This window comes from Schistocerca cancellata, chromosome 4 (assembly GCF_023864275.1).
Source record: "Schistocerca cancellata isolate TAMUIC-IGC-003103 chromosome 4, iqSchCanc2.1, whole genome shotgun sequence".
In the NCBI taxonomy this organism is placed as follows: domain Eukaryota; kingdom Metazoa; phylum Arthropoda; class Insecta; order Orthoptera; family Acrididae; genus Schistocerca; species Schistocerca cancellata.
In genome coordinates, this window is record NC_064629.1 from 85,160,948 (window position 1) to 85,188,314 (window position 27,367).

Here is a 27,367-nt window from a genome sequence, read left to right on the forward strand (position 1 = left end):
GATTGTTGTTATCTTGTTCCGGAACCGACAACAAAGAGGACTCTTTTATGAGATGGAAAAAGAATCTAGTGCAGAGATTTGTGTTCTCTGCTTTCCAGGTTTGTCACCATATGGTGTAACTCCTCCATATCTGCTCACCTCTCTCCCACTCACTCCCCTCTCCCCCCCATTCCCCCTCTCCCCCTTCCCTCCCCCCTCCCCCCTCCCTCTCTCCCCTCGCTCTCCCTCCCCCTCCCCCCTGCCTCTCTCCCCTCGCTCTCCCTCCCCCTCCCCCCTGCCTCTCTCCCCTCGCTCTCCCTCCCACTCCCCCCTGCCTCTCTCCCCTCGCTCTCCCTCCCACTCCCCCCTGCCTCTCTCCCCTCGCTCTCCCTCCCCCTCCCCCCTGCCCCTCCCCCCTCCCTCTCTCCCCTCCCTCTCCCTCCCCCCTCCCTCTCTCCCCTCCCTCTCCCTCCCCCCTCCCTCTCTCCCCTCCCTCTCCCTCCCCCCTCCCTCTCTCCCCTCCCTCTCCCTACCCCCTCCCTCTCTCCCCTCCCTCTCCCTCCCCCCTCCCTCTCTCCCCTCCCTCTCACCCTCTCCCCTCCCTGACCCCCATGCCTACTTACTCTCTTATTTTTTCTATTATTATTATTATTATTATTATTATTATTATTCAGGAGCACCTTTTGCTGAAGCTAGTAAGGAAGGCTAGGGTGTAGCTGCCTGAGAGGTACTTTAAGAAACCGCTTGTAGCAAATTTTAGTTGGACAGGTTTGCCAATTTGCAGCCTTCTACTATTGATCTTATGTTTCTAAAGAAAGTAGTCGTCCTGCTCTTTTCCATTCCTTTGACAAAGACTGATTTTTGGTGAAGGGAAGAAAGAATTGATGTTACGAAGAGGTAGTCAGCATGGAGCATACACAACATTTCACTGAATACAGCTTAATTTTGAATTAATTTATTACACGAACCCATCACAGTTTTACTTTCTGTTTGAATTTGATCATCAGGTACAAAAATGTACAGATAATACACAGATTGTCACTCCTGCACAACAACAACAACAATAATAATAATAATAATAATAATAATAACAGCTACTACTACTTACTACTACTACTACCACCACCACCACCACCACCACTAGATGAATATCCTCCATGTGGTCCTAATATGTAAAATGTGATGTCCATATATGTGAGCACTTAAATATGTATCAAGAACATGGGATATAAAGACAGTATCCTGAAAAGTAAAGATATTTGTTTTTGTAGTACCATGTTCTAATAAAAATAGTAAATAAAGATTCACAATGATTTGGTCCATGCTTATATGTTAATACTGCTGCAGGGTAGTAATCTCAACTTAATTGAGAACAATTGAAGAACTACAATAGATAGTTTGGAGTAGAAGCAGCACAAGTTTGGTGTAGAAGCAGCACAAGACAAAGGAGGCACTGAATCTGATTTGAAAAGCAAACCAGAATCTATAACACTGTGCAAAAGTGTTTCAGAAGTCATCAAAAGAGACAAACTGATTCAAATGACTTTCCAGCTAGACAACATGTATTACACATGAGAAATTTATGTACATTTCATCCTCTGTGAATATCTGTACTTTCTGTAGGCCTGAAAATTTTGAGAGCTATAACCTCTGATATATCATGTAGATTGGCCAAGCTGCTGATTGTAATACTAAGTAACTACTTATATTAACAGGGGGCAACAGCTGCAAAATTACTGTAAAATACACTTTTGAGAACAGTACTTTATTAGCACGTTGCTGATTTCACAGAAGAATCTCAGGAAGCCATTTAGTCTGTGAAAGAGCATAACAATAAAATTCAACAATATTTGAAAGACAGTGAAACATGATCACGAAAACAACTGGGTCTGGAAGCTTCACACATTAAAGCTAAAGCTGTCATTGATCTGAAGGTTGGTTTGAACACCACAGTGCTTTACTAAGTATGGTCCTATTGGGAGTATTATGCCAATGTCTTCTTTCAACCTTTAAACTTACCAGCCTGTTAAGGGGGAATTTAGAGTTTAACGTGAACTCTGAACCACAGTGCAGCTCGGCATTTTTCACATTGACAAATATTGCCAGAGGCAAAATAAATGGCACATTAAAAATCTTCAGGCTGGCTGGGGGTAGAACTAGAGACTTTCAGATTCCTTATTCTGGCACTTTACCACTGAGTCACATCATCACACATTATGTTAGCAGAAAAGGAAAGAGGACTTCCAGTAAGTACAGAAGCGCGCAGAGAATATCGCCCTCCCCTCCCCTCCCCTCCTCTGTTGCATTCTGAGAATCATTTATAAATCTAAATCAGAAAGAAAGAGGCAATCCTCCATTACAACACCACATTAAGTACATATGTAGTGGCATATACTTAATGAAATCATGAACCTAATTGTTTTACCATTTACATCTATTTGTCACCTTCTTTCTTGATTGAAAATAATTTAGAAATTTAAAGTAAATGTTTGTGTATGTGTAATGGCCAACAAATGAAGTTCTGTTGTGATCTACCAGTGTTAGGTGGAGAGAATGATATAGCAAACTCAGTTACATGAAGATTATTTGGAATCATATACTTCCACTGAAGACAACGAAAGGAGGGATGCCAATGTTATAAGAAAGGAACAAATGGGAGCTGACAAGTAGAAAAAATCGAATAGAATTAAAGGTGCACAGATTATGGAAATCAGAAGTACAGTGAAATTGTATGGTAATGGGTCTGAGTATGAAACATCTGCTAAGATTTTATAAATATTGTTCACTCTTCAGGTAGTCATTTGTTAAATCAGCACGTTTTACAGTGTCTGTTTGTTCCTTAAAAAAAGAAAGAGAAAACATTTGCATAACATGGAGAAGTTGTCACAATGAAACTAATGTTTCAGGATGTAGCTACTGTCCTTAGCAGTATCTTCTTCATCTAGAAAGATATTAGCTGTGATTTGATGACACTGTGATTTTATGAAATAGGAACACACCAGCTGTGGGATAGGAAAATTATTGTTCAACATTTCATCAACAGCAACGCCATTAGATAAGAAGCAGAAGCTCAGATGCAGAATGATGGGTGAGGAATCTGCTATGCACTAATCAGAGGAACCATATAAAATTGTCCAGTGAAACTGCTGAAAGGTCTAACGCATGTGGTTACTGCCAGTAAACTGCTTTTGTTGAGAACACTGATGAATGTGTTACTGTACACTTTACTAGTTCACGTTGGGTTAAAAGAAACATGCACATTGTACTGCGCTGAGTACTACGTGACATAGTGTACAAAGAACATAACGTGATACACGAGACCTGACACAGGAACAGGTACACACTGGCAAGTAGGCAAACAATCAAGTGGGGATGTACTCAGACTGAGCAAAGACAGTTTTACATAAAAGCAAAGCCATATAAAGATCACGGCCCATATGAATCCACAGAGATTTGTTTGAATACTTTTGACTGGACTCGAAAGAAACCGCAAATAACCTGAATCGCAGGCTGAGGCATCGAGCGGTCAGTTGGCACGTAAATGAGGCTGATGATGAGTCAGGAGCACATTTGCTAGCAAAAAGCTAACTCTCCAGGTCAAACTGCAGTCCAACACACAGTTATAATCTACCAGCAAGTTTCAAATCAGCACGTACTCTGCTTCAGCGTGAAAGATCCATTCTCAAGACTGAAAAAGATGCTAAGCTTTCATAGGATCTGCATATGGTCCATGGCGGAGGTGTGGTCTGCCACTACTAATCATTTCCTTTGGTGTTCCACTTCCAAGTAGAGCTTCTGTATGAGCCCTAATTTCTCATACCGTATCTTCGTGAATTTAGGTTGCCAGTGTTAGAATTGTTCTTGAGACAGCTTCAGATGATGATTCTCTAAATTTTATAAATAGTGTTCCTCTAAAAGAATGTCGCCTCCCATCCAGGGATTCGCATTTGAGTTCCCGAAGTATCTCTGTAATAGTTGTGCGTCGATGGAACCTATTGGTAACAAATCTAGCAGCCCACCTCTGAATTGCTTTGATATCTTCCTTTCATCCAACCTGGTAAGGATCCCAAACACTCAGCAGTATTCAAGAATGGGTCACACTAGTGTTATGTGTGCAGTCTCCTTTACAAATGAACCAGACTTACCTAAAATTCTCCCAATGAACCGAAGTCAACCATTCGACTTCCCTTTCACAGTCCTTATGTGCGTGCTCCGTTTCATATGTCTTTGCAATGTTAAGCCTAGATATTTAATTGACATAACTTTGTCAAGCAGCACACTACTATGCTATATTTCAACATTGTGGGATTGTTTCTCATACTCATCTGTGTTAACTTACATTTTTCTACATTTAGAGCTAGCTGCCATTCATCACACCACCTAGAAATTTTGTGTAAGTCATCTTGTACTGTCCTAAAGTCATTATGTGTTGACACCTTCCTGTACACCACAGCATCATCAGCAAATAGCCACAGATTGCTGCTTACTATGTCCGTCAGATCATTTATGTACATAGAGAACAGTCCTGGGGCACTGATGATGATATCTTTGTCTCTGATGACACTCACTGTCAGAGCCAACGTACTAGGTTCTATTACTTAAGAACTCTTCAAGCCACTCACTTATCTGAAAAGCTATTCTGTATGCCCATATATTTGTTGACAACCTGCAGCGGAGCACTGTCTCAAATGCTTTTCGGAAATCGAGGAATGTCAGGTCTGCCTGTTGCCCTTCATCCTAGATTTTCGCAATATAAAGTAAGAAGAGGGCAAGCTCAGTTTCTCGTGCATATTTGTGGACAGAAGCTTTTCCATCTCAAGGGAACTGATTATACTCTTAACTGTGAATATGTCCAAGAATTCTGGAGAAAACCAGTGTTAAGCATATTGGTCTGTAATTTTGCAGGTCCATTCTTTTACCCTTCTTATAGAGAAGAGTTACCTGCACTTTTTTCCAGTCTCTTGGGACTTTGCACTGGATGAAACATTGCTGAAAAAATCAAGCTAAGTAAGAGGGCAATGCCATAGAGCACTCTTTGTAAAAGGAAATTGGAATTCTGTCCAGACCTAGTGACTTATTTATTTTTGATTCTTTCAGTTGCTTCTTTATGTCAAAGATGCCTATTACCATGTCCTCCATATTGGGGTCGGTGAGATGGTCAAATGGCAGTATGTTTGTATGATCCCCCTGTGTGAGTGATGTATTAGACATGAAATGTAAAACTTCAGCTTTCCTTTTGCAATCTTCTACTGCCACACCAGACTGTTTGAAAAATGACTGGATAGAACCCTTCAACCTGTTGAGCAGTTTTTACAAATGACCAAAATTTTGTTGGGGTCTCAGCAAGATCTTTCACCAAGGTACGACGATGGAAGTAGTTTTATGTTTCGTGCATCAGTCTTTTCACAGATGCACAATCTCTACCATCTTTTGCATGCCATCATTTGCTCATTCCCTTTTGAACCAAAAGTGCAACACTCTTTGTTTCCTCAGTATTTTCTGAATTGGATTATTAAACATGGTAGGTCTCTCCTGTCCTTAATCCACTTGCTTGGCACATACTTCCCCAAAGCACAATATACAGTCCTTTTAAACTTTGATTATAATTCCTTTGCTTCCGTAATCCATGAACTAAATGATGTCAGCTCATTTTCGAAGTGAGATGCTAACAACTGCTTATCAGATCTTTCTAGCAAAAATACTTTCCTAGTCTACTTGATTGATTTATTAACTTTAGTGACTGTCTTCACTGTGATAACATCACGACTACTAATCCCTGTTTCTGTATTGATACCACCAGAAAGGTCAGCAGTGTTTGTTGTTAGAAGGTTAGAAATATATCTGTAGCATATGAGCTGTCAAACTAACTGCTGAAGAAAGTATTCAGAAAAAGGGTTCAAACGAACTTCACAGGACCAACCGTCTGTCCATACCCCTGCATGAATCCATAGACTCCCAGTCTATATTGCATAGGTTAAAGTCAGCTCCAACTAATACTGCGTAATCTGGGTGTTTTCATGCTACTGAGCAGAGATTTCCTTTCAGTGACTCTAAAACAGTCAGAAGAATTTGGTGGCTGGTAAAACATCCACAATTAACATGATTTCACCTAGAACTGTTATAGTTGACCATGTAACTTCACTGTCAAACCCAAGCGACAGGTGTCATTGCTGCTGATATAAACCACACCTTGCAGACAACTGTACCTTGCACACACGATAGCTGTAGGCATGGTTGCCTCCACATCTTGGATGAGGCACCCGGGCAGATGTATCGAGTGAACATTGGATTTCTTTCTGGTCCTGAAAACAATTTCTGTAAGGGGCTCCATAATACACCTATCATTGGAGCTCCCAGTAACTAGCAAACCCCTCCCCCTGTGTGTGCCTGCCCTGAACCTGCTGAAGGAGGGCAACTTGTCCATGCATAGGGAGAATGAAGGTGCAGCTTGGCCCAAAACAAGAATAACCAGTAGCATTCCTGGGTAGCAAGAGCAATAGGATTGCTTCGGAAATAGTGTGACGTGCATCTGCCATTTGAATGATGTGACATTCCTTGCTTGCTATGTGTGAGATGCCAAATTGGGTTCATCCTATTTGGGTATAGCTTGTGTGATCTATCAGTTTTCCTTTTCAAGACAAGCTTTCCCATGACAGCTGAACCATGATTCACCATACAAGAAGTTGTACACAGTTGTGAGATGGTATCTTTAGTGTGGTTCCAAGCTGTCATGGATGAAGATGGTCATCACATAGAGCAATGTTTGTAACTCGGAATGTAAATGTGATATGCAGTTAACAGATGTTACCCTCTCATGTGGAAATTAAAATGTGTTTCTTTCAATAGTTTATGCATTATTTCTCTTCTGCACGTCCATACAAATGTTTCCACAAAGTTTGTCGCATGATCATTCATTTTTATAGGTGTCCTCTTAAGTAGCAAAAGTTTAATTATAACCCCACTCTACATCAACATAACATTCATCCAGATTTGAGAAGATATTATTTCCCTCTCAAAATTATCTTACTAACATTCAGAAGTGGGGCATGCAAAAACCATAGAAAACAATTTGGAAGACAGTATTACAATTTTAGCTATGTCCTAGTGACCATCATGCCAGTATTTCACTTCTTTGCCTGTTTTACTACTACTACTGCTGCTGCTGCTGCTATTATTGGCAAGTTGTATAGCTAATATCTTATATTTGCAAATGAAATTTGAACACATACAGGATATTATTTTCCTACTTTAAATATAAGGCAATTTTTTGTCAGAAGATAGCTGCCCTTGCTATATTTACAAAAAGCCAGAAAGCTTATGAATTATTTTGAAACACAGACAAAAAACCATCTCGGAGATGTACAAGTCTGTTAATGCTGGTAAATTAGACATCCAAGAGAGGATGGAATACAAGGAAGATAGGAATGCAATATCTTCCTAAGAGAAAAATGCAAAAATCTGAACAAGTATGTCAGTATGAGAACTACAGTGACAATTAGATGGAGATGTGAATTCACCAGTTGTGGAGGATTAAAATCTTTGCTTTTCTTCAAAATGCTGTATTTGTTCCCTTTCAACAGCCTAATATGCACAGGTTGCCATCTGTGGTCTTAAGTTTTTTTATTTTTTTATTTTCTTGTGTGTGTGTGTGTGTGTGTGTGTGTGTGTGTGTGTGTGTGTGTGTGTGTGTGTCCTTCTCTGCAGAAAAATACTGTTACATATACTGTTCAAATGACTTTATTCTTTGTATGTAATTAGCTCTCTGCTTTTACTGCTCATTCTAGACGTAAGTTACCTCTCAGGCAAATGAGCTATATTTCTTCCACTAATTGCAGTAGTTGTTGTTGTTTTAGGCTTGTTTTGTTTGATTTTAAGTATATTTATCTGAGATATAGGGAGAGTGTTGTTATGTTTCATCACATTTCAACAGTCTATTTTTTAATTTTTTTATATCCATTTGGCTGTAGATATAAAATAATATTTTTTCCAGTACACTTTTTAAACCATTAGCTAATACAAACGACATACTTGTTGCATTACAGGCTCAACTGTGTTAATGAATGGCAGCTCGTCTTCTAGTTATTATGAAGTGTCATCCACTGTGACAACTGATCAAATACAATCTGTGATAGGAAGTGATAAAAGTCCTTCCCTGTTGACCCCTCATTCTGACTTGCTCAAGTCCCCATTGTTCTCTACGGATATGCCTGGAATAATGCCTGGTACAGTTATTGGTAGGTACATCGTTACGTGCGTTTTTTGGTGTGGAAGGGAACTTTGTGTTGCAAACTTAGTGTAAAATAAAATATCCTGGTTAGGATACTGGCTGTGGCAGCTTCATTTTCTTGGTAAAAGCACAATTCTTTCAGAATATGACAATGTTTACAACCTTCTTATAAACCACTGCTAAAAGTCCCTCTTGAGCATTTTGCTATACTAATTGTGAATGCTTGCAAGCTATTCAGTATTTGCAATTATGGTGTTTTATTGTTCTTGTAATATAATGCTCCTTTATTGCAGGATTTGATTCATCAGTTAACAAGCTCGATTATTCAGCATCTGAGTCGGGCTTTGCTTCTATGCATTCTGTGCGAAATTCGTGCCAAAGCTACACTGCATCGTCAGTATCTTCACAGCAGTTCAGCTCATCTGTGTCACGTTCATCTCAGCAAAGTACTATTTCCTGTGAATCAACCAGCAGCAGGACATGGCAGGTGACAACCTACAAATTTATTAACTCTTTGTGCGAGTGAGTAGATTCTCAAACAAAATACTTAGTGAGGTGAGCAAGTGTAGATTGTGTGTTCCTTGGGAACAGAACTGAGGGCACCTGTATGTTAAGTTCCATTTGAAGCTACAACAGTGGTTAAAAATGGGACAAAAGTTTCTTTGAATGTTGAAATTAAACTGAATTTAGCTAAAGTAGTAGTTAATAATTGTGAGTAAACAAGAAAAATGTGTACCTAGCAGCCACCAAAAGTATAACTCATCATCATAATCATACCATCATCTTTATCATGTTGTACAGTTTACAGTTCCTGGCTATGGCAGCTTAGTACACAAGCCTCTCCATCTTTCCCTGTTCTCCCTCTCCACTCTGTCCCACTCTTCTCTTCTCTTCTTCGCATATTCCTTCACTACAATGATCTATGTGTCATTCAGCATTGTTCTACATCTCTTGCCCCCTGTTGTCCAAGGGTCTGTCTTGGTATCCTGCCAACTCCCATTCTTTTAACATGACCATACCATCTTAATCTCATTGTTTCTTTGCTCTCTTGCATGGGCTTCTGTTTCACTCTTTCTCTCACCACCTCTATCCATTCTAGTAAGTTCTATTCTGTGTCTTTGACATTTCATCTCACAGGCCTGTACCCTGCTCACCATGCCTTTTCTTCATTATCCACATTGCTGATGCATACGAGTATTGGAGCATAATACACTCGGTATAACGTGTGCTTACTTGTTGGTGATGTCCCTGTCCCAATCCAGTCTTATTGTACTCTGCAGGAATCCCTTGCTTCCCCTTTCTCCCACTGTCTTCTGTTGTGCACTGCAGGTAATTGGGACTTCTCACTTTCATTAGTACTTACCCTCTTAATACGTACATCCATTGCTCCTCCCCTCTTATTCCTCGTTGTCACCATCGCTTCACTCTTCCTTGCATTAAATTTCAATCCATACTGTCCCACCACTTCCCCTCAAACATTTAGCCTTTCTTGTACCTATCCTTCTCCTCCATTTCCCTACTCCATTGCTTTCATATTTTCATCTCCTATCAGCATTGCTACTCCTGTCAGTATTTCGTCTGTAATGGTAATGAATACTAGAGTGAGAAGGACATTGTACTTCACATTACTTTATTGTGCACTGGCAGTTCCGAGCATGACTAATTCTCAAAAGTATATATAGCAACAGATGTGAATACACTGTCCTTGCGTTGGTATAGATGCACTAGAGAATAGGCCATGCCTGAAACTATTCATGCACAATAAAGTAAAGTAATCTGAAATACAGCCTGGTGGAACAATGACCTCCTTCAAATTTGTTGAGGTTGTGGTGCTCACCCAGAAGAAAATGGAAAAAAAATAGAAGGGGGCAGTGCACTCCCATACTTCAGCAAAACTGTAACTGCTAGTGTAAAATTATAAGAACAGAAGATGACAAATGAAAAAAAAAAATCTTAGGTGTACTGATTTTCCTTTCTCATGCCTTGCCTTTATACCCAGTGAAGAAACATGTTATTCCAAATGGTATGTTGTTGTTGTTATGGTCTTCGGTCCAGAGACTGGTTTGATGCAGCTCTCCATGCTACTGTATCCTGTGCAAGCTTCATCTCCCAGTACCTGTTGCAACCTATATCCTTCTGAATCTGTTTAGTGTATTCGTCTCTTGGTCTCCCTCTACAATTTTTACCCTCCATGCTGCCCTCCAATACCAAATTGGTGATCCCTTGATGCCTCAGAATATGCCCTACCAACCGATCCCTTCTTCTAGTCAAGTTGTGCACAAATTTCTCTTCTCTCCAATTCTATTCAATACCTCCTCATTAGTTATGTGATCTACCCATCCAAATGGTATACGATAACCATATTTTACAGTTTCCAGGACCAAATAGTGCTTCAGTATCAGTAACTGGTAACTGTGTTTTCTTTCCTGATGAGTCATTACAGTTGTTGGGTATTTTATATTTATTTTATATTCAGAATTTATGCATCACCAAAGTGAACTAATAGTTTTACAGAGTTTTTCAAAATCAGTCTTGGGAGGAGGCAGTGTGGGTGGCAAAGGAGGGAAAGGGGGTGGAGGGGAGATAAATGGTTACCATATGTATAGCTTTCAATTCACATTCCCCTAACTAGTGACAAATGCCAAGCAGGTCAGAGTACAGCTGGACTTGACTGGTTCCAGCTATGATGAAGCTAGGGTTCACAAATTAGGTTCCAATTATAACCACCTGCTTTTTATTGCCACAAGATTGACTCGTAATTCACAAATTGAACAGAGTGTATAAAAATGGAATTTAATACATTACTTAGAAACAAATAAAGCAGAAAACCCCATCGTAAAGACCTTCAATTTAAAAATAAACAATCTGCCAAAGAGACAAAGGAATGTTAAGAGAAATCCTTCATTAACATGTAGTCCTCAACACATTTACTGTGTCCCATTTGTGTGTGATTTGTGAAGGCATGTAATGTCATGTCTGAATGGATCATATAGATTTTAAGTTGTTAGCTTGATCAAAATTGTTCTTGTTTTTACAAAAAATTAACTGCAGCAATTCATTTGGCCTGTTGTGTACCTACCAAATCCAATAATCAAAAAGATCTCTGGAGAGTGCACCTGGGTAGGCACTATCAAAACTAAATGTTTCTTTCTGCAACAGGCCATGAATGTGAAAAAATGTATTTGTTGTTTTTTGAATTAATGTAAAGTAGTTGTATCAAGTACTGAAAGATTAATTTACTTATTTGCATGTTTTGTTATAAAGAGGGAACAAGAATTAAGAAATAAAAATAAAAAAGGATGGTCTAAAATCTATTGAAAAACTTCCAATGATTAACCAGGGCTTATCACTGATTGTTTTGCAGTAAGGAACATTTGATCTCTGGAGACTTCTTACAGGGTAATTTAATCAGTTTGTTATCCCAGTTACCTTTGTGATTGTGTTTCATCGAGAATACCTGCACTCCAGTGCAAATACATGTAATATGGAAAGTGTGTCATATCAAACTTCAACTGCATTCTGCTCAACCCTTCTTGGAAGTTTAGTTTCTGATGGTGTTTGTTGTATGTAACAAGGGGGTGGACAAACCATAAACAAACCTAATGCCATCAAATTTATATCATTCAAAATTAATTAACTTTTGCCATTGGCCAACCAATATTTTTATTCGATGTTTGAAGAAAGAATAAGGACGTGTCTGAAACAAATTTCATGCCAACAGTTGCATTTCAGCATTGGTCCTCAAGTGGTCTTTTCCAAGAGCTTTCTGGAGCAGCCCAAACATGTGGCAGTACCATGGTGCCACGTCTGGGCTGTAGGAGGCATAATGCATGATATTTGTTGGAATGTTATGGTGTGAGGTCTGAGGTCTGGCATTGTCGTGGAGGAGAAAGTTGCTTCCGATCAGGGTACTGTGGCTTTTTGATTAGTAGGTTGTTCAAACTTAGTGAAAAAGATATCAGTGGGCAGCATTAATGGCCCAATGTTCCTGCAGGAAACTAACCAGCAGAATGTCTTTGCAGTCCCATGGCCAAGGGCACCGATATGTACATGGACACGACTGTGACCTTACCAGCAGATAACAGTGTCCCCTCGCTACACCTCCTCCCCTCCGTGCTGGCTTTCTTCAGTTCAGGGGTGTAATGATGAACCCAAGTGTCATTGCATACTACTACTTGTGCCATGAAAACATCACCATCTTTCTCATATCATGCAAGAAGTCTCATAAATTGCAGTTCTTGCAACTTTCTGTCATTTCTTGGTAATACCAACTCATCCTCACTGATGGACTGAATACAAATGAGCAGTGTTCTACCATCTAGTCTACCACTACCAGTTTTTAAAAATATATCCATAATCCCAAATGAAAAATCTTTTACACTACTATGCCAACAATCCTTAATCATATAGTCACTGCTTTGCTGAAGATCTGAAGTTGAGCTAGAAAACTCTTTTGTAAATCTTAGATAAACAACAGTTGCATTCATATAATCAAAAAGAAGTACATGCCACAGCCTTTCTATGTCAATTGACTTTATTCAGATTGATTTTTACAATAATGTGCAGTAAAATACAATTTTCCTGTTCTACTGCTCATTGTGCTCATAGCGTTCGTTAACCTACCTGTGCCGCCTGGGTCATGTGAAGTCATGAGCACCTTACTGTGTCTAGGGGGCAGGGACTGTGGCTTAACTATGAAGATAGCAATGACTGGAAAAAAAGAATAATAGAAAACTTAGTCAAAAGGTGAGCTACATGCTGATGGGGTGAATGACTGTTAAAGAAAGTATGAAGGCTCTCCTGTGTTGACTTTTTTATTTCCTAGCTACTCAGAAAAATGAAGTAGGTTTCCTAATCATCAAATGAAAACTTCCAAACAGGATGGTTGTATTGCCTGGAGGCAATAACATGTTGTGGGTGAAGCAACAAGAGACTGTGATTTATTGGTGGAACACTTAGAAGCAGGACTACTACAGAGACTGCTTACACTACACTTGTCTGCCCTCTTCTGGAGTATTGGTGTGGAGTGTGGGATTTGCATCAGATAGGATCGATGGAGGACATCGACAAAATTCAAAGAATGGCAGCTTGTTTTGTACTATCGCGAAATAGGGGAGAGAGTGCCGTGGATATGATACATGAATTGGGGTGTCAGTCGTTAATACAAAGGCATTTTTCATTGCAATAGGATCTTCTCATAACATTTCAATCACAAACTTTGTCCTCAGAGTGTGAAACTAGTTTGTTGGCACCCATCTACATAGGGAGGAATGACAATCATAATAAAATAACGAAATCAGTGCTCTCACATAAATATTTTAAGTATTTCTGTTTGAGAACAGAATGGTACAGAAAGAGCTTGAAGGTGGTTCGATGAGCCCTCTGCTAGGCACTTAATTGTGAATTGCAGAGTAATCATGTAGATGTAGAGACGAATTCCATGAAAGGGACTTCAGATATCCCACCAAGGACATCAGTTCACAAACAAATGACGAATTATGGCTGCATCAAAAACTTGGTGATACTCTCATAGATGCAGGGGTAGTGTGGGCTCTTGTAGTTTCCTGCATGAAATAACTATGTATTTTCATCAGTTGTTAGTTCTTTGAGGAAAGACTGCAGTGTATTATTCACATACCAATAAGGACTTACAGTAAAATAATTCACGATTCCCCAACTGCACTCCACTCTTGTTCTTACAGTCATGATCAAATTTGATTTGATTTGGCTGCCATGGGTGTAAACTTTTTGCCATTTTGAGTAAACAATGTGTTACCCAAGGTGCACCAAGAAAAATACGGAGCTTCCTCAACCATGTCAGAATCAGTCACTGCATGACCAAATGTATGTGTCATAATTGGGGAATGACTGATGAAGACCAGTGCAATTGCGAACAGTGGAACAAAATATAATGGAAAATATTTTGCATGATTGCCCAAAAAGAAAATTAATGGGTACCTGGAAAGACTTCGCTGACACAACACCTGCTGCAGTCAACTGCCTGGAGTTTCGGATATCCAGCTACAATGGGAAACGACTGTCTCAACATCCTTTAGCTACTATCTTTTCCCCAGCTTGACACACACCAGATGTAGCACTGATATCGAGGAACAGTATCTGAATTGTTGAGTTGATGCACTACCATTTCAGCTAGAGTTTGTCCACAGATCTGTGAGCAGGTGATACTTGCACACTGCTCTGAAGTGAAGTGCTAAATGGCACAACAATTTTCTAGGGCTTCTTTCCAAGTCCATTTCCAACTCCTTTTAGTTTATTCTCAGTTAAAACTGATACTTCACATGCTACACTTCTGAGAAACAGGTCATAACTTCTTGTGGTGACTGCAGCATGTTTCTGAGGGTACTGGTTCCTGTGCAAGGCTGGAGACTACGTGGAACATCCTGTGTGTTGTTCATAGTGAAGAGCCCTCCCTGTTCTTCATTTGTTGAGTGAAGCAAAGTCTTAGTACCCCAAATTGACAGGCGCTCTCCCCTGTCTGGAGATTTAACTTTGAGCAGGGGTATTTAAAACCTGCCCAATAATTGATATTGTTTTGAGATTGGTGGGCCACCTCTTCCTTTCCAGTGGTAACTCTCCATGTTACTTTGTGTGTTCAAATGGCTCTGAGCACTATGGGACTTAACATCTGTGGTCATCAGTCCCCTAGAACTTAGAACTACTTAAACCTAACTAACCTAAGGACATCACACACATCCATGCCCGAGGCAGGATTCGAACCTGCGACCGTAGCAGTCACGCGGTTCCAGACTGAAGCGCCTAGAACCGCACGGCTACACCGGGCGGCTACTTTGTGTGTCTAGCATATTTTCTGTCACAAAGTGATCAGCTCTCTGTACAACTGTTAGCCACTAAAAGAAAGAACTATTTATGTTTAAAAAAATTTTCTTTTTAAAAGTCAGTTTTGTTCGCACCATGTGTGCTAAGAGAACATAGGTGAATGAAACTAACAAACAGACTGAGGGTGGAACCAAATGCCATCCTGTCTGCTGATAAAGTCCATAGTTACTTTTAATTTGGTAGAATTAAAAAATTAGTGAATAAAAACTACATATTTTATTCACATTTTCTATATTTTCAGAGAGAGAGGGGGGGGGGGGAGGGGGTGTTAACAGGCTAATCAGCAGAATAACTCTAGTTTGAAAGCTGAACTGTCTCATATGTGCACTTTTTCACTGTTGTTGGAATGTAGAAACACTATGTGCTTTGCTGTCAAATCATACAAAATACATATGTAATGACAACAATCAAAGAAACAAGTGTATTAACATGACACGAGAGAGACCCATGCACCTTCAAATCTCTCTTCGTTTATGGAGCTATTGGTTACTGGAATTAAGAGTTTTCACAGGCAGATGGAGTTATGAGGGTTTACATTACATATCGTCGATGTATGGTACAGTCATTTCAGATTTCGATTTCTGTGTTGTGATGAATTCAAAGAGTAATTTTAAGTTTCTAACTACAGGTACACCAGTCAAGCACAAAAACAGAAACAAGCTTCTCAAACACAAGTGTAGTATCAGGTGAAGGAAGTAGTCCTTCCCCACCAGCACTGCCACAGAAGACCCGTCAGTCGACACGGAGGCGTGATCGGCAGCTGTCACAGTATGATAATGTGCCAGGGGGAGGGGAAACTGTCAGCACAGAAGTAGAACGACCTGCTGTGGCAGGCTGCCCTGTCCATGCTGCGCAGCAGTCCAGCTGCTGTAGTCCAGATGGGAAACCTCCACCTCTGCCATTAAAGAAGAGACACAGTAAGTACATAGTAGTTGGTGATGTGGTTACAGCTAGTATGTGTTTAATCTGAGCACATGTTGTGTTTTATCTGGCTACTCATAATGCTTCTGTGTGCCATCGGACAAAATTGTTATTAGTAATTTTGGGGTTAATGTAGTAGTAACATATAAAAACTGTCGGCCGAAGAAATTTTACCAACTTTCCTTCAGAGCCATTCAGTTTCACATTTTTCATTATGTTTCATTGCTATAATATTCTCATAAAATGCCTAAAGATATGGTCATTGATAATCATATTTCTTGTACTGTGCAAACCGTACAAATAATCACCAATAGACAATAAAGGGCGTTTGTGAATTCTCTGTCCTTTGTGTTCTTTTAATGGTACTTGTTTCATACAAATGTAGTTGCTGGTATTACGGTAGTTATAACTATTTACCCCCTTTTTTTGATCTTGGCAACGCCCTCAGTTTTCCTCAGGGCAGTGAACTAAATTAAATATGTTTGTTTCTCAGTGTTCCAATCAGTGGCATACTCTGGTAAGTTTCGTGCGGGTATGTGCTTTTAGATATTGTAATATTTTCATTTGTGATTGATTGTATCACCATCCTGTTATGTTTATGTTGAAGTTTAGTTATTCTTAAGTTACACATTAAAGAGCAACTGTCATTTATTTTGTATGGATAGCATGTAGAAATATTATCAGTGTTCATTACTTCGTACATGTGTTTTGTTTCTGTATATGTGGTGGTGTGTTTATAGTTAAGGGAATAAGAGTTTTCTGAAAAGTAAGATAATATTTATCTTCTTAATGCTGTTCAGCTGAAACAGTGCCAAACATCAGTCATGTTTTCATGTCGTATCTCTCTTGTGTTCTCTGGTATTAAAATAATAATTTGATTTTTGGGTAGTGCAAACAGCAATTACACTAGACTTCATCTGTAAAAATGTAGTCTAATAAACATTTTTGTTCTATCATTTGTGTAAAGAACATACCTTTGTATAGTTTTCTCCTGAGACCATATTCAAGTGGGATTTTCTGTGTTTGACGCATTAGAATAGGAATACACAAATTTATGTTTTGTATAATATAGATGCTTTACAGTGATTATATTTTGTACCATGGAATCATATATGGAGTATTCTTAATCAAATGTCCCTCCACTTTGTCATCTCTGCTTCATTACTGCCCCCACTGAGAAGATGCCATTTTGTTCCACTTGCATTTTTATCTATCTTTTCCCTGAAGTTGAATTTCTTGACACAAAACCTAGAGGAAAATGTATTGGAGTCCATTTACAATTTTGAAAAAGATGGACTCTTTTTGCTAGTAGGTTCCTTTTCCTAATATAATAAGGCACATCACTTTTTGCGGAATGACAAAATAATAACCTTGCCTGCTGGTATATGTCTTGTTACATTGTTAGTGAAAAATTCTCCATAAACAGCTTCAGTCAAGAGACTGGGGCAATGGCTGTGTGTCTGTGAATATTAATTTTTCTTCATTGTTGACTAAATATGTTAACTTACTTTTCAGAAAAACTTCATTAACACAGAGCTTGTAACATCCACTGTGAACTGGTGGCTATCAGGAAATTTTTTGTGTTGTTAATTTGTTTGAATGTAGTGTTTTTAACATTCTTTCAGAGAAACAAATTTTTGTTGTTATCGTTTAAATTGAGTTGTTTTTCCACTTGTACCTCCAGGCTTTTCACAAGTAGTGCTTTTGGCTGCAATTTTAAGTTATTGTTTGTCATATTCTGTCACTGTAAATGTACATACTTACCACTCGGTAAGAGTATTCACCAATAGCTTTTTGGTTTTTTAATAAGAGCTTCTTTGCATGAAATAATTTATATTCCGAAAAATAGAAAATGAGATAAATTACAAAACATTTTAATCTAACTATGAATATGGACTAGCAAGTTTAGATTGATTAGTGGAAATACATTGTTCAACTGCACTTGCTATGCGTCTGTCTGTGGACTCTGGATCAATAGCTATCTTGTACTAGTGAAATAGTTTATAGTGATGAGAGAGAGGAGAACTATAAATGTGAAGAGACTAGTTCTGTAATATGCTGCTCAGTTGTTCAGTAACATAATTTTATGTTGGTGGTGGTTACTATTAATCTACAGTTTATGCCGTGCAGCTGCTAAAATACCATTCTAATGAATATACACTCATGAGTAATTGAATTAGTTGTGTTGAGGTGAGAGGGCTCCTATTACTGCAACGAAAGAAATAGTTGCACCTGTCACATGATATTTATTCCATTAGATGGTGTGCTGACCGCTGTGCAGGATGGTCAGTGTGGGAAATCCACACACTTGATTGTGACCATATTGTTGGCGCCTGACACATTAGACTCTCCATATGCGAATTCAAGTAAGCAGCGGAATTTTCTTGTGCCGCTGTGTCGAGGATGCATTGTGAGAATCCAGGATGACGGCAACGATGATGACAACTGACACCTCCTGGACCCACCACATTGCTGTCCTGTATAGAAGCCAGTGCCTGCCCCATATGAGCTTCTCTGTTCTACATCTACATCCACATGGATATTCCGAAAATCACATTTAAGTGCCAGGCAGAGGTTTCATTGTACCACCTTCACAGTTCTCTATTATTCCAATCTCACAGAGCGCACGGAAAGAACAAACACCTATATATTTCCATATGAGCTCTGATTTCCCTTATTTTATTGTGGTGATCATTTTTAATTATGAAGGTCGGTGTGTACGAAATATTTTCGCATTCGGAGGAGAAAGTTGGTGACTAGAATTTCGTGAGAAGATTCCATCACAACAAAAAATGCCTTTGTTTTAATGATGTCCAGCCCAAATTTTGTATCATTTCAGTGACACTCTCTCCCATATTTTGCGATAATACAAAACATGCTGCTCTTCTTTGAACTTTTTTGATGTGCTCCGTCAATCGTATCTGGTAAGGATCTCATGCCGCACAACAGTTTTCTAAAAGAGGACGAACAAACATAGTGTAGGCAGTCTCCTTAGTAAATCTGTTACATTTTTTAAGTGTCCTGCCAATAAAACCGTCTTTGGTTAGCCTTCTCCACAAAATTTTCTTTGTGTTCCTTCCAATTTAAGTTGTTCATAATTGTAATTCCTAGGTATTTAGTTGAATTTACAGCCTTGAGATTTGACTGATTTATCGTGTAACTGACATTTAACAGATTCCTTTTAGCACTCATGTGGATGACATCACACTTTTCGTTATTTAGGATCAACTGCCAATTTTCGCACCATTCAGATATCTTTTCTAAATCATTTTGCAATTTGTTTTGATTTCCTGATATGACTTTATTAGTCAATAAATGACAGCTTCATCTGCAAACAACTTAAGATGGCTGCTCAGATTGTCTCCCAAATGGTTTATATAGATAAGGAACAGCAAAGGGCCTACAACATTACCTTGGGGAATGCCTGAAATCACTTCTGTTTTACTCGATGACTTTCCGTCAGTTACTACGAACTGTGACCTCTCTGATAGGAAATCACAAATCCAGTCACATAACTGAGACGATATTCCATAAGCACGCAATTTCAACACAAGCCGCTTGTGTGGTATAGTGTCAAAAGCATGATTTATGGTACAAAGATTAGTATGGCCACAGAAACGTTGACACTGAGTGCTCATAGCCTGGAGAAACCGCATTTGGATTGATGAATCACAGTACGTGTTAGTATTGCCAAGGGCAAAGTATATGTAAATCATAAACAATATAAGGTAATGCATCTTACTCGCCAGGAGGCCACAGTTCATGCAATTTGTGGACATAAATTCACTGAAAAAAAAAAAAGTTAGTCACCCCTAGGAAAATAGTTACAAACATCATTTACTATTGTATAATTCTGCTCCTGGTCTTGATAACTGTCTGGATTCAGTTAGGAAATGAGTCCACAAGGTTGTGCAGATATGTCACATCCAGGTTAAACTATTTGCTGAGAATTTGATCTCTTAATTCCATCAAATTGCAAGGATCCTGATGTTAGTGTTTTACCCACTATTCCATCATGTCCCCTTGATTTTCTATGGGGTTCAAGTCAGGTGCTTTTGCAGGGCACGCATAATGTGATAGTGTGGGTGAGTGCTCAGAAAAACAGTAACATATTCTTATAACCCATTGAATTTTGCTGTCATCCCTTAATGTACCTGTGTGGGCAGTGACCTCTTGTGAGATGCCCAAGTCCAAATGTTCATTGTGTATAATTACTGTAGCACTGTTTCGCTAACAGGGTGAGATGGGTCTTCATTCACTGCCTGCAGCATTTCCTATTGGTTTTGGAAGCCACTTTGACTCACAAGCCATGAAACTCGTCTCCGGTCCCTCCCAGTCAGAATCTTTTTCTGACCACAATTCTGACGTCATGTTTTGTGCTCACATGTGTTACACCACTGCTTGTAGACATGCTGAATAGTCTGCTGTGAAACACAAACAAATCCATCAATGTCGAACACCATATGGCCATGGGCACAGCGAAACACGATCACCACTTTTAGCCTCTGTCACATCCTTACATTTAACCATGTATACATACAATGTCTGCCTGAAACATAAATGTCTTGCTTATTACTACTGCATTATGCTCACATAGAGGCAGTGCATGTGAGGTTGAGCCTGTAACTCAATAACTGTGCCATCTGTAAAAGCTTAATGAGTCATCTGTGCTTGCGTACTGGGGTGACTAATTGTTTTGTCGAGCAAGCTGATTATTGTGAGGGCGAAGTACATTTGAGTTGAAAAATGGCTCTTGATATATCTGCCATCATCTGCCACTGGCAAACAATGTAGGAGTCTACTGCCCAGTCATGTACATCACCTTGCAGGTGACTTGTACCTTCAGCAAGACAAAGCACCATCCCATCATCCCTGAATTGTGTCAAAATGATTTGTGGGGAGATCCAAAGGACATTAGAGTACTTGTGGAATCTCCTTCCAGATCACCTGATCTCAACCCCACTGAGCATATAGGGGTGCCATTGAGCATCATCTTTATGCCTTGTACCCAGCCCCACCCGTTCAGCACAAGTTACAGGCAGCAGTTGAGCTTTATGGATCAGGATGGCTCCCCAGTTCTTTCTGTCTCTTGTGGAGTCCGTGTCACAATGCATTCAACATGGGTAAGAAGGGTGCTACACACTAGTAAGTGGGTGTGTCTAATTCAATTTCTCATGAGTTTACTGTTAATACAGCTAACTGGTCTTTCCTGCAGAAGGTGTGTATTCAGTCACTCTTCTCTCTTCCTCTTAATGTATTTATGTGTCCTTGGGTTCTTTTATTTTGTTCTGCAGAAGTACTATTCTGATTGATGTTATACTTTACAGCAAATCCGCTCCAATACAAGTGTAATGCCTGATAATGCCTGTAAATGTTATTCAATTTCAATTTAAGTTCTTTCTAATTTCCATGTTAAACTCCCCAGATTTTTCTGACAAGGATATGTAATCTTTTCTGAATACAGTAAACTTGTTATATTAACAAGTTAGCCACGTCTTCATTTCCTTCGATATACAGTGTGGACAGAAATAGTCTGAAAAGTTTTAACAGTGTTGCATGGAACGTTGCACTGAGAAATAATTTTAAGAGAGAAATTCGATATGCTGTGCCGTTTCCTATTTAATTAGCATTGAAATTAGCAAATCAGGCCATTGCTCGCACAAATTCAAGTGGCGCACCAGATACACTGTCACTAAACGTGTTCTTTGTTTTGTTTCTTAAAACTGAACAACAGAGCAAGTCGGAGATTGGATGTGGGATGGTAGTAAGGATTGAACACAGGCCAAAGGCTGAGCAGTTTCTTGCACTGTCATTTACTCTGTGAGAACAACTGGTATCAATTGTATCTGGCAGGCCATTTGAATTTGCATGCACAATGCCCTGATTGGCTAACTTAAATACTAATTAACTCTGAAACAGTGCAATGTATCAAATTTTTTCCTTAACAATTATTTCTCAGCATACCCTACTCTGCAATGCTTTTACAAGCTTTTCTGACTGTTTCTGATCACCTTGTCTATAGAAAATGATTTGAATTCCCATCCAAACTGACTGGCTTGTCTGTAATTGCTTTGTCTCAATGTTTAAATAAGTTCAGAAAAAAATTTGGCCCATACAAATTATTGATTCTGTTGTTCTTTCTATGAATGTGTGTTTACTAAATAATGTATTTGACAGGTCCTGCATCTGCTGTTCCTTTTTGCAACATCATATTACAATTCAAAGTGGACACTCCAGGTGCTTCAAACTCTACTGAGAGAAAAATACAGGGGTTGGACAAACATGTGGAAACACCAAAACCACAATAATTACCATGCCTAACATTATGTAGAAAAACTGTTGGCTTTCAGCCATCTCAGAATGGATAAATAAAGGTCCTGTACAGTTTTCCTGTGAAATACTGGCAAGTTCAGGTGGAAATCATGGGGGTGGATAGCAGTCACGCATCCCTCTTTCCTATACGGACTATGAAGGCACAGTAATGTTGAGATCTGGTGACCTTTGTGGCTAGGGGAGATGTGACACTTCATTCTTATGCTTACAGAATGAGTCCTGGATGATCTGAACTGCATGAACAGGGTCATCTTGGAACACAGCATCAGCACTGGGGAACAAACATGTACCATGGGATGGACTTAATGGACCAAAATGGTCATGTAATCCTTGACAGTAATGCGACCTTGCAGAGTAACCGTGTGGCCAATGGGATAGCATGATATGGCAGCCCAAATCATCACTGAACTTCCTCCCTGTTTCATTCTTGGTGTGTTAACTTGGCCAGAAGTTGAAAACAGTGTGAAATAAGAACCATCTGACCAAGTGCCATTCTTCCATTGCCCCATAGTCCATATTTTACAGCTTCAGCACCATGTTTTCTTGTTATGGACATTTGCATCTCTGATGAGTGGTTTTGGAATTCCAGCTGGCCTTGCAGTTCCCTACATATGGAGCTCCCTTCATGTTATTTTGGTGCTGCCAGAGTTCATGAGGGTGACATACAGTTCTGCAGTGAGTTTCGCAGATGACGTCCTCTTATTTTTCATTACAAGCCTCTTCAATGACAGTCCATCATGATCACTCAGCAGAAACATTTGTCCTCATTGTGACTTAGTGGCAGATGTTTTTCTGCTTTCCGTGTATGAGGTATAAATCTTGGTATGGTGCCTCTTGAAACACCAAACACTTCAGCTTCCGTGGTAATAGAAGCACCCACCATATGAGCACCAATAATTTGCCCATGTTTTAATTCACTTAACTCTGACATAATGTACTCACAACTACACAGAACATGTTTCTGGCCACAACTAACACTTGCAATGTATTGAGAACATTGCACAGGTGCCATTCATGGTCAGATACAGCAGCACAACGTTCAGGCCTGGCTAGCATCTACATTTATGTTCAAGCTCACATTTCTCGCATGTTTCTATATTTTGTCCAGCCCTTGTACATGGTTTGCAAGGATGCTGATGTATCTCTGTAGATGACATCACCCGCATAATGAGGAATATTTGAAATAAAATTGCAACATCTGTTGCTGTGTACACTGTAGAGAAAGAATGAACAAAAATATCAAGAAATTCTTCGAAGGATGTTGGAAGGTATCTAGACAGTGGCGTTAGTGAAAGAAGAGTGCACAATTGAATAAATGCATTTAAAAATAGATATACACCAGTCACTGATAAGCCTTTCTCTAATTGTCGCAGCACAACCGTTTCTGATGAGAATGTCCAGATTCATGAGAAACAGTGTATTTATTTGTAAATTTTGGCCTGTGACATGCCATTCTCGGATCCGTTTATATCATTGTTAAGGAGGTGCATAGTGGGTGCTTAAAATGCCCAGTGTGAAATAAAAGCTGATGCAACTGCAGTCTGCCACATCCTTTACCAAGCGAGGTGGCGCAGTGGCTAGCACACCTGACTCGCATTCGGGAGGACGACGGTTCAATCCCGCGTCCGGCCATCCTGATTTAGGTTTTCCGTGATTTCCCTAAATTGCTGTAGGCAAATGCCGGGATGGTTCATTTGAAAGGGCACAGCCGACTTCCTTCCCCATCCTTCCCTAATCCGATGAGACCGATGACCTTGCTGTCTGGTCTTCTCCCCGAAACAACCCCAACCCCACATCCTTTAAAAGTGTGTTGTAACACTGAAATAGACAGTTACCTGGTACGCATGATCGCAAGAGACAAAAGGTGACTGCATTATTAATTGCTAGAATGCATAAAGCGGATTTCAGGATGGCAGCACATGCTTCATCCAGCTGAGAAAAAGCTCATCCCTCTCCTCTGCTGGTCAGATCCTCTCTTCTGAGATGAGTGGACTGATTTTGTAGCACTACAGGGTGTTCGGTAAGTTACTCCCAATTTTTGAATTACTGTCGCTTTATTATCAGTTATGTGACAACAGCTGAATACCGTCATTACAAACAAAAGACCTCAAGTTGTTACCCCCCCACCCCCCACCCCCCACCCACCTGAGCCCCACATTAGCGACACATCTGATTAATCAGTCCGATAAGCTAGTAACTCTTCATCAAACATGTTGTGTGGAACATTTGTGAGCCAAATATTAGTGTTGCTTGCAGTTTATTCAAAGTCTTCTGTTTTTTCAGAATAAATCGTGCACTTTGCAGTGGAATGTGTGCTGTTTTGAGACTTCCTGGCAGATTAAAACTTTGTGTCAGACTGGGACTCAAACCCAGAACCGTGCCTTTTGCAGATAATGGCCTTATCAGTTGAGGAGGTGTTCATGCGATTCATGACCTGCCTTCACAGCTTCAGACAATGTTTGGCACATATTTCTAATCTTCCAGATAGTTTCTTTGGTTTTTGTCAGTGTACTTCTTCCATTGTTCATCCACAATGAAAACAATTGATCTGCGAGCCAATCATTTGTGTGGGCTGAAGTGTCTGGACTAGGCCTTGATAAGCAAGAACTGGCTGCCAGTAGACAAGGAACAAGAAAACATCTATTGTAAACAGCATAAAATATCACAATGCTCTGTGGGTTGCAAGTAATTAAGTCACCAGAAAAAGACACAACACTTGTTAGCACAATAAACTGTCCACTGCCCGCTTGCGAGTGATCTGTGAAAGGTTTATATTAGTTGTGTGTGACAAACAAAGTTCACTGAACATAACACAGGCAAAAATCTGTGTCAAGAAGAGGACCACTTTTTTTAATCACTGTCCTGTAGCACTAATATGGTAAGAAGCTGGTGAATTCCAAAGTCCTAGCACCAGAGCTCTGTTAGACCAAAGTCAAAGAGTTGCTTCATGATGGAAGGCTTTCAGCTTGAGGTTAGCTCCTAAGCTGGCAGTCTCCAGATTGGAGTGTTGGTATTGACTACCAGGTGCTGCCCATAAGACATCTTTAATATGGTGCCTGTAGAAGTGTAAGTAGTGGTATATTTGTGAACATGTGATAGGCAAAGCAAATAGGTCTGTCCTTGCTGTAACTCCTAACAGCAGTGTGGCTGCCATCTGCCAGAGAAGTAAGTGCCTCCAGTCACAGTAGCGGAGTCTATAGTTGCCCTTGACAACATGCCGTTGATGCTGTTGTCGTCCGGAACAATTATTAATTTGATTCGTGCTGCCATGATCCCTATTATGATTGATGCTGCCATAGTCCCTATGAGCTCATTTTCCAGCTACCTGTGGTGGTGTCTTGTCTTGCTGGTGAGCTATGTGACCCAACATAGCATCCCCCGCCTCCTCCTCCTCTGGAGGAGAGACAGTTGATTATCTTATTGCCACAGAGGCAAGAGTCGCTGTTGTCGTCACAAAAGGAAATGGTGATCTGGAACCTTCAGTGTCATGGCTATGGGAACGGGGATAGTGGCAGCAGTCAATGACATTTTGTTGGGCAAGCTGGTGCCAGATTGGCCAGTGGGTGTCTGTTTCAGGGGCGGTTGATGCAGCAGCTGAAGGAGCTCGCATTGGGATGCAGGAGAAGTTGCTAAGTCAATGCACATTGAGCCTTGTGAGGGCATTGTTGATCTAGGTCTTTTGCAGGATTGTGACTGGTCTGGCAGCTTTACCTTGACCATAGCTCTGCTGAGGAAGTGGGTGATGTTTTCTGGAACCCATCAGTGCTTATCCTGTAGAACGTCGTCACTCACGTGTCATCATGGATCATATAGTGCTGACAATGAGGCCTTTGGGAAAGGAGCACTGTGGTCAGCCATGCAATCTCTCTTCTGGTCTCACCCCATCCTGTGGACTAGACAGTAAGATCCCAGAAAAAATGTAAGCACATTGTCAGCACTGTGGTTCTGTTGCAATATCACCATCTGTGTCTTGAAAGTCCTGATGAATTGTTTTGTCCAGCCATTTGATGCTCGATGAAACTGGGCTGCATGAACCGGTTGGATACCATTCTCTTCACAAAACTGGCAGAATTCCATAGATGTAAATTGAGGTTCATGTCAGTCACCATGGTTTCAGATAGGCCTTCAATGAGGAAGATGCAAGACAGCATTTGGGCAGTCTTGGCATTTGTTATGGGTGCATTTGCAAAACAAAAGAAAATTTCTTCACAGCATCCACCAGTATGAGCCCAGATGAACCCAGAAATGGTCTGCAAAGTCAAGATGAGGTCTGGACTACTGTCTCGTTGCCAGAGGCAAAGGGAAATGTTTGCACACTGGGGCTGCTTGATTGCACTGGCATAGCCGACAAGTCACAAGCATGTATCAATGCCTTTCCAAAATTCGTGCTTGTGAGCCATCCATTTGGTGATTATTGTTCCCCAGTGACCTTGTTATAGCAAGTTTAACACACAGTGTTACGAAACATTAGGGATGATAACTCTAGTTTTTCCATTCTCACTGTCAAGGAGGAGTACCCCATTTAACATGGAGAGTTTGTGACAATGATGCCAGTAAATGTGCACTTCTTCATGTTCAGGAGATTTTTATCAGTCAGCCACCCATGTTGCACAAACTTCACGATGTTTTGCAATTGTCTTTGCATTGATTGGAAATCACGCGATGACAGTATCCGACTCGAGGTCTGTGTGAAAACATACTTCTGGTGCTACATCGAATTATGGATGCTATGAAGTGTGTTGGCATTCACATGCTGCATCATTGAATGATGTGGAATATTATAAGTGTATACAAATAATAACAAGACCAAACATTGAAGTCATATCACTGTTTCAGCAGTGACTAGGCTGAAGGCTTCTCATTGGCACTTAAAAATGGAGGAAAGATGAGGGATGGGAGAACTGACCTATCCCTCTCAGCTGCGAGTTTCGCTGCTACCCAGTACAATGTCATTCGATATATATTGCAACACCATCCTACAAAACAAGTAATTCACATAGCATATGATGATATTTAGAAGTTTGGGAGGGCTTTTTTTTCCTTCCTTTG

The 27,367-nt window shown here is 40.0% G+C and overlaps 1 protein-coding gene across 5 annotated transcripts in view; it reads left to right on the plus strand.

The window, feature by feature from the left end:
- Positions 1–27,367, plus strand: part of LOC126184914 (guanine nucleotide-releasing factor 2) — a 406,168-nt gene that overhangs the window by 253,434 nt on the left and 125,367 nt on the right. For 4 of the 5 annotated variants that reach the window (XM_049927576.1, XM_049927578.1, XM_049927575.1 and 1 more), the window contains 3 exons: positions 8,022–8,213; positions 8,500–8,693; positions 15,693–15,981. In XM_049927576.1, the coding sequence (XP_049783533.1) occupies positions 8,022–8,213; positions 8,500–8,693; positions 15,693–15,981 (675 nt within the window). The remainder of the gene's footprint in view (positions 1–8,021; positions 8,214–8,499; positions 8,694–15,692; positions 15,982–27,367) is intronic. The other variant, XM_049927580.1, reaches the window with a different exon arrangement.